The sequence below is a fragment of the Oncorhynchus kisutch genome, unplaced genomic scaffold (assembly GCF_002021735.2).
Source record: "Oncorhynchus kisutch isolate 150728-3 unplaced genomic scaffold, Okis_V2 Okis04b-Okis11a_hom, whole genome shotgun sequence".
Lineage (NCBI taxonomy): Eukaryota > Metazoa > Chordata > Actinopteri > Salmoniformes > Salmonidae > Oncorhynchus > Oncorhynchus kisutch.
The window spans coordinates 11,682,320-11,690,817 of record NW_022261981.1 but is presented as its reverse complement, the minus strand read 5'-3'; the positions used below and the strand labels follow the sequence as shown (position 1 = coordinate 11,690,817).

General features: G+C 43.8%; 1 protein-coding gene across 1 annotated transcript; it reads left to right on the top strand.

Annotated features, from left to right (window-relative positions):
- The first annotated feature begins 2,109 nt into the window (after positions 1-2,109).
- Positions 2,110-8,269, top strand: LOC109886780 (transmembrane protein 26-like). Its single transcript, XM_031813207.1, has 6 exons — positions 2,110-2,430; positions 2,536-2,632; positions 3,271-3,360; positions 4,425-4,633; positions 5,565-5,644; positions 7,689-8,269. Exons 1-6 carry the CDS (start codon positions 2,243-2,245, stop codon positions 7,949-7,951), a joined length of 927 nt encoding a protein of 308 aa, XP_031669067.1. The 5' UTR covers positions 2,110-2,242; the 3' UTR covers positions 7,952-8,269.
- The last annotated feature ends 229 nt before the right edge of the window (positions 8,270-8,498 follow it).

The window sequence follows — 8,498 nt, the reverse complement described above, 5'->3', positions numbered from 1 at the left end:
GGTTCCACGCCACTGAGTCCCATCAACAGCTCATGCTGTTTCCGCTGATACACCTCTGGAGCCACAGAGACACCAAACGGAAGCTTTAACCACCTCTTCCTGCCCCAGGGTGTCCAAAAGGTGGTCATGTAGCTGCTGTGCTCGTCGAGCTTGCACTGCAGGAAGGCATCTCTGGCATCCACGAGCGTGAAGACTCTGGCCTTTGGGAGCTTGTAAAGAACATCCTCCAACGTGGGCATAATGTAATGTGAACGTCACAGAGCCCGGTTGAGGTGTTAGGATCAATGCATATCCGTAGCTTGTCTGGTTTCTTGACGATAACCATATTGCTTATCCAGTCCGTAGGCTCGGTGACGGATATGATGTCGCCATCTGCTTCGTATTTGTCAAGCTGAGCCTTCGTAGCTGCTTTCATGGCCACTGGTACATTGCGGGGTGCACACTGGACAGGCTGGATTGCTGCGTCCAACTCAAAGTGGACTTCCCCAGGAACTGACTCGACCGGTGCATTGAAGACATCATGGTACTTGCTTAGGAGTGTCTCCTTGCTCAGGGGCCCAGCCTTAACTTTGTCTATAATGTTAAGATCAGCTGGGATGGTGAAGTTAATAAGTCCAAAGCGCTCGCATGTAGAACCTGACAGTAATGGCTGTTGACTAGCCTCAACTATTTCAAACTCAAGGGTGTATTTCTGGCCACGTAAAACACACTCTGTCACAAACAGGCCTAAAGAGGTCATGAACTGGCCTGAATACAGTTTCAGCTTGGTGCTACTCTGTGTGAGTTTGTCTCTGGGCGCGAGCCTCATTTTGTCTTTAAGGCTCATAACGTTGCATGTGGCCCCTGAATCTAGCTGGCATTACTGTGGTTTATTATTAAGTAGCAGAGTGACAAACCACTTTAGTCCTTTTGCCCTCACTGCCCCTATGCACTCGCTAGCATATACATCCTCTGTGCTGTCGTTCCCTTCATCTGTGTTTGTTTCCATGGAGTGCACTTTACCCTCCTTTCTCTTGCTTTTCATGCAGGCCCTTGCGAAGTGATTAGCTGTACCACAGGATTTGCATATTTTTCCATAGGCTGGGCAGTGTTCTTTTCCTTGTCCATGAGAAATGCCACAATATCGGCATGTATTGGGGTTGTCTACTGCAGAGTTGGCTGTAGTATTAGCATTAGCTGTGGCAAAGGGGAATTTCTTTACTGGCTGCCTGAATGTAGCATTGACATTGTCCGTATGTTGCCTTTCTAGCTCCATGGACCTTATCCGTATATCAGTAAGCTCTGCTGCACGGCATGTCTCCACTGCCAAGGCCAGCGTCAGGTCACGTTCTCTCAGCAAACGTCTGCGGGTGCCCTCATCAGTTATGCCAAGCACAATCTTATCTCTGATCAGTTCATCTCTTAAAGCACCATAGTCACATGTAGATGCCTTTTCCCTTAACCTAGTGACAAAGCTGTGAATGGACTCCCCATCCTCCTGTTTGCAACGACCGAAAACATAACGCTCGTAGATGACGTTCTTTGCTGGCGTATAGTAATGTTCAAGAGCATCAAGAATAACTATAGCGTTACCTTGCTGAGCTGCTGTTAGGTTCAGGTTGTGTTTGTATACGTGTCGGCATTCAGTTCCCATTATAGTCCTCAAGGTGGCAGCCACTACCTCATCTTCCTTTTCCAGAAGTCCCGTTGCTAGCGCATAGTCCTCCCATTCACCTCTAAACGTATCCCAGTTTGTGCTCCAATCCCCGCTGAGCTTCATAACGGCGGGAGGGGGAATGTCTAACCTGCCATGTCTAACCGGTGCTAACAACAATGAAGCTAACTAGCAAACTCACTCTAGCTAAGGCCAATTCCGGGCGAAATTTTACACAAATAAGCATTTGTTTGTAAACCAGAGCAGGTGACTCTAATTTGCGGAAAGCATGGTTAGTTATCCGACTCTGACACCATGTTTGAACGTTAAATGACGAGACAGAGGCATTGATGCGAGTAACCAGTCTTGTTCAGTACATGACAACACATCCGGGTATCTCAAGCACCCCGTTAAAACACAAGAGTTGCAGTAATGAACATTTACCAACAGATGGCATCACTGTGCCATCTTACACCCATAACAGAGGCGTGCTTAAACGGTCCCTTTTTCAACAGTGTGTTGAGGTGGCTGACAGCGAGCAGACTAGAAGCATGCCCCGTTAATGAGGCAGCTGGAGTTGTATAGTATTTCTCCGACCAAGACAAAAAGATGATAGTGAAGTTTATCTGTGCGGTTGTTACCCGGTCGCTATTCCTCCTCATCTCTCTGATAGGAGTATGGAGGGTGGTCTGGGTTAAGAATAATGCTCTTTATTGGTTCTTGACGATCCTTTATCTTCCGCTGGTGGTCGAGATGATTTTAACCCTGAAGAGAAAAAAATTACAGGATTATAAATGGTAAATCTAAATAACATAGAACTGTGAAATTACTTTTTCTTAAAGTTTAGTAGCCTTGACTGTTTGTTTTTAATACCTTTTCATGTTATCTTTCCGTGTCTCCAGGTTTTCTCCTGCCATCTTCCTGTTCCTCATCAGTATCATTCCATCTCTATGGATTCTAGAGTTACATCATCAACAGAACAAAGCTACTGATTCCAGGGTAAGGACTTTGATCTTCTGTTTTATTTAGGATGTTTAATCATTTATTCCTTCACTTTAGTTGTACATTTATTTGTAACTTGCATAATGAGCGGAAATCATATACTGTACTCTGTGTAAATAATGCTGAATGGAATCATATACTGTACTCTGTGTAAATAATGCTGAATGGAATCATATACTGTACTCTGTGTAAATAATGCTGAATGGAATCATATACTGTACTCTGTGTAAATAATGCTGAATGGAATCATATACTGTACTCTGTGTAAATAATGCTGAATGGAATCATATACTGTACTCTGTGTAAATAATGCTGAATGGAATCATATACTGTACTCTGTGTAAATGATGGTGAATTAAATCATAAACTGTGTGTAAATGATGGTGAATTAAATCATATACTGTGTGTAAATGATGGTGAATATAATCATATACTGTGTGTAAATGATGGTGAATTAAATCATATACTGTGTGTAAATGATGGTGAACATAATCATATACTGTGTGTAAATGATGGTGAATGTAATCATATACTGTGTGTAAATGATGCTGTTTCTTTTCTATTGTCCATACTGTAGGCTAGAACACAGTATCGTATCAATTTAACTCATGTACTGTATGTCTGTTCATCCTCAGTGTGACAAACTGGATTCATCTGAAAACATAAAGAGCCTGTTAAACATGTGGAGAGGGAATTCCACCAATGGCAGCGAGACGTTACTCCAGGTGGGCAGAAGCCACAGTGTTTCCTGTGTCCTGCAGGTTTTTCCTACAGGCCTGTCGAGACAGAGGCGGTCTTTAACACCAGTTTGTTTGGTAATGCTGCTGGTGCACCTCAAAGACTTTATTGTGAGCTCTGACTTTTTATAACTAAAATAGATCTACAGAAGTTGTTTTTTAACGAAACAACCCTTAATAAAAACTATTACAAGCTTAGTCACACAGGACTTTTATTCATGCGGCAGCTGCTGGCTGTAGTACCCTCCCCTGGCCTGAACTGGGCTCTCCCTTAACCTCTTAGAAAACATTCATTCATGTTTTTAAGGAGATTTTGAGATACTGATCTTTAATAATAACCTCTCTGGTTGGAGTTACCTAGCCATTAGTAACCTCTAATCAGTTATACTAACCACTATGTGTCTCTCTGGTTGGTGTTACCTAGCCATTAATAACCTCTAATCAGTTATACTAACCACTATGTGTCTCTCTGGTTGGTGTTACCTAGCCATTAATAACCTCTAATCAGTTATACTAACCACTATGTGTCTCTCTGGTTGGTGTTACCTAGCCATTAATAACCTCTAATCAGTTATACTAACCACTATGTGTCTCTCTGGTTGGTGTTACCTAGCCATTAATAACCTCTAATCAGTTATACTAACCACTATGTGTCTCTCTGGTTGGTGTTACCTAGCCATTAATAACCTCTAATCAGTTATACTAACCACTATGTGTCTCTCTGGTTGGTGTTACCTAGCCATTAATAACCTCTAATCAGTTATACTAACCACTATGTGTCTCTCTGGTTGGTGTTACCTAGCCATTAATAACCTCTAATCAGTTATACTAACCACTATGTGTCTCTCTGGTTGGTGTTACCTAGCCATTAATAACCTCTAATCAGTTATACTAACCACTATGTGTCTCTCTGGTTGGTGTTACCTAGCCATTAATAACCTCTAATCAGTTATACTAACCACTATGTGTCTCTCTGGTTGGTGTTACCTAGCCATTAATAACCTCTAATCAGTTCTACTAACCACTATGTGTCTCTCTGCTTGGCCCAACAGGGTTCAGTATCTCTGTTATCGTCAGTGTGCGCTAACGACTGGATCCTGGCCCTGCACCAGACCCTGTTGATCCTGCTGGTCATAGGGAAGTGGCTGCTCCCTGTTGCAGGAGGGGTGACCAGGGATGAACTGTCTCAGCTCCTCCTCCTCTTCGTAGGCACTGCCGCTGACATCCTGGAGTTCACCTCAGAGACACTGTTGGATGTCAAGTGAGTCCCTAAACCCTGACCTCTAACCCCTAACCCTTAACCCCTAACCATAACCTGACATCCTGGAGTTCACCTCAGAGACACTCCCTGACCTCTAACCCCTAACCCTAACCTCAGAGATACTGTCTAATGTCAAGTCAGTACCTTAACCCCGACCCCTAACCCTTAACCTCAGAGATACTGTCTGATGTAGATATTTTAAGTCAGTAGACATTATATGTAGCATGGGTGCCAGTCTGTTTCTGCACTCTTCTTGCATGACAATTCCATAATGAACAGAAACAGACTGGACCCAGGCTATAGTACCATGACAATTCCATTAAGAACAGAAACAGACTGGACCCAGGCTACAGTACCATGACAATTCCATTAGGAACAGAAACAGACTGGACCCAGGCTACAGTACCATGACAATTCCATTAGGAACAGAAACAGACTGGACCCAGGCTACAGTACCATGACAATTCCATTAGGAACAGAAACAGACTGGACCCAGGCTACAGTACCATGACAATTCCATAATGAACAGAAACAGACTGGACCCAGGCTACAGTACCATGACAATTCCATTAGGAACAGAAACAGACTGGACCCAGGCTACAGTACCATGACAATTCCATTAGGAACAGAAACAGACTGGACCCAGGCTACAGTACCATGACAATTCCATTAGGAACAGAAACAGACTGGACCCAGGCTATAGTACCATGACAATTCCATTAGGAACAGAAACAGACTGGACCCAGGCTACAGTACCATGACAATTCCATTAGGAACAGAAACAGACTGGACCCAGGCTACAGTACCATGACAATTCCATTAGGAACAGAAACAGACTGGACCCAGGCTATAGTACCAGTGCAGATAAACATACATGTGAATGTTTCTGCATCTTCACACCCTTAACAATGTTAAACCATGTCTCCCGCAGGGACAGCAGTCCCAGCATGGTGTACGTCATCCTCGGAGTCTGGACGTGGAGTATGTTCCAGTTTCCTCTCCACCTGTCAGGTACTGTGTGTTTCTATCCTGGCTCCTCTTATGGTTACAGTAACCATGATGTTATTGCTCTGTTATACAGGTGATTACAGTAACCATGATGTTATTGCTCTGTTATACACGTGATTACAGTAACCATGATGTTATTGCTCTGTTATACAGGTGATTACAGTAACCATGATGTTATTGCTCTGTTATACAGGTGATTACAGTAACCATGATGTTATTGCTCTGTTATACAGGTGATTACAGTAACCATGATGTTATTGCTCTGTTATACAGGTGATTACAGTAACCATGATGTTATTTTTTTGAATTTTTTATTTCACCTTTATTTAACCAGGTAGTTGAGAACAAGTTCTCATTTACAACTGCAACCTGGCCAAGATAAAGCGAAGCAGTTCGACACAAACAACAACACAGAGTTACACATGGAATAAACAAACATACAGTCAATAATACAGTAGAAAGGTCTATATACAGCATGTGCAGATGAGGTAAGATTAGGGAGGTAAGGCAATAAATAGGCTATGGTGGAGAAGTAATTACAATATAGCAATTAACCTGAAATGGTACTGGAATGGTAGGATGTGCAGAAGATGAATGTGCAAGTAGAGATAATGGGGTGAAAAGGAGAAAGATAAATAAATAAATACAGAATGGGGATGAGGTAGATTGGATGGGCTATTTACAGATGAGCTACGTACAGGTGCAGGGAACTGTGAGCTGCTCTGACAGCTGGCGCATAAAGTTAGTGAGGCAGGTAAGAGTCTCCAATTTCAGAGGTTTTTGCAGTTCGTTCCAGTCATTGGCAGCAGAGAACTGGAAGGAGAGGCGGCCATAGGAAGAATTGGCTTTGGGAGTGACCAGTGAGATATACCTGCTGGAGCACGTGCTATGGGTGGGTGCTGCTATGGTGACCAGTGAGCTGAGATAAGGCGGGGTTTTAGCTAGCAGAGACTTGTAGATGACCTGGAGCCAGTGGGTTTGGCGATGAGTACGTAGTGAGGGCCAGCCAACGAGAGCATACAGGTTGCAGTGGTGGGTAGTATATGGGGCTTTGGTGACAAAACGGATGGCACTGTGATAGACTGCATCCAATTTGTTGAGTAGAGTATTGGAGGCTATTTTATAAATGAGTCGAAAGCCTTGGCCAGGTCGATGAATACGGCTGCACAGTAATGTCTCTTATCGATGGCGGTTCTGATATCTTTTAGTACCTTGAGCGTGGCTGAGGTGCACCCATGACCAGCTCTGAAACCAGATTGCATAGTGGAGAAGGTACAGTGAGATTCGAAATGGTCAGTAATCTGTTTGTTAACTTGGCTTTCAAAGACCTTAGAAAGGCAGGGTAGAATAGATATAGGTCAGTAGCAGTTTGTGTCTAGAGTGTCTCCCCCTTTTGAAGAGGAGGATGACCACGGAAGTTTTCCAATCTTTGGGAATCTCAGACGATACGAAAGATAGGTTGAACATGCTAGTAATAGGGGTTGCAACAATTTCGGCAGATAATTTTAGAAAGAGGGGGTCCAGATTGTCTAGCCCGGCTGATTTGTAGGGGTCCAGATTTTGCAGCTCTTTCAGAACATCAGCTATCTGGAAGGAGAAGTGGGGTGTGTGGAGGGTGCCGGGCAGTTGACCAGGGTAGGGGTAGCCAGGGGGAAAGCATGGCCAGCCGTAGAAAAATGCTTATTGAAATTCTCAATTATTGTGGATTTATCGGCGGTAACAGTGTTTCCTAGCCTCAGTGCAGTGGGCAGCTGGGAAGAGGTGCTCTTATTCTCCAGAACTTTTTTGAGTTTGTGCTACAGAATACAAATTTCTGCTTGCTCTGTTATACAGGGAATTACAGTAACCATAATGTTATTGTACTGTTATACAGGGAATTATGGTAATGACAATATTTTCCACCAGAATTTCTTGGGACCCCACTGCAAATATATTTACATTTATTTTATTCAGTCAGTATGTGGCGATATTTACACGCAGATTCTGGATTTCAATGTCACTAACTTATCCCACATGACCAGCTGACCAATGTCTCTTCTCTCCCCAGTGTCTAGCTCCAGACCTGATGAATATTCAGAGGGGGACCAGGGTGTGTCTCTGCTGGCCAGACTAAGGACAGATATCTGGAGCATGGTGGAGAGCCTCTTCGTCCAGGACGGACCCTTCCTGGTGGTCCGCCTCACCCTCATCCTCTACTTCCACGTCATACACCAGATGCTCATCTTCTTCGCCATCAAGAACTTCCTGGTGGTCATTCTGAACTTCTACCGTCTGTTTGCCATCTACTGCGACTACAAGGCTTCAGGTTGATCTGGGGTTATTGTCATGACTTCCTCCGAAGTCGGTCCCTCTCCTTGTTCGGGCGACGTTCGGCGGTCGACGTCACCGGTCTTCTAGCCATCGCCAATCCACCTTTCATTTTCCATTTGTTTTTTGTCTTGTCTTTCCACACACCTGGTTTCAATTCCATTCATTACATGTTGTTTATTTAACCCCATGTCCTTGTCCGGAATTATGTTTGTAAGTGCTTGTGCACGTTATGCTGGTGTGCGACGCGTTTTTGTACCATTTATTGATTGTTCTGTTTTCCGGTGGTTTTTATGATTAAACTGCGCCGTTGGAAACACAGTTTTTGCTCTCCTGTGAACTGATAAATATCTCTGGGTGGTAGAGGATTGGGTTAGGGTGGATAGAGGGCTGACAGCAGAGGTGTCTGTCTGAACTGATAAATATCTCTGGGTGGTAGAGGATTGGGTTAGGGTGGATAGAGGGCTGACAGCAGAGGTGTCTGTCTGAACTGATAAATATCTCTGGGTTAGGGTGGATAGAGGGCTGACAGCAGAGGTGTCTGTCTGAA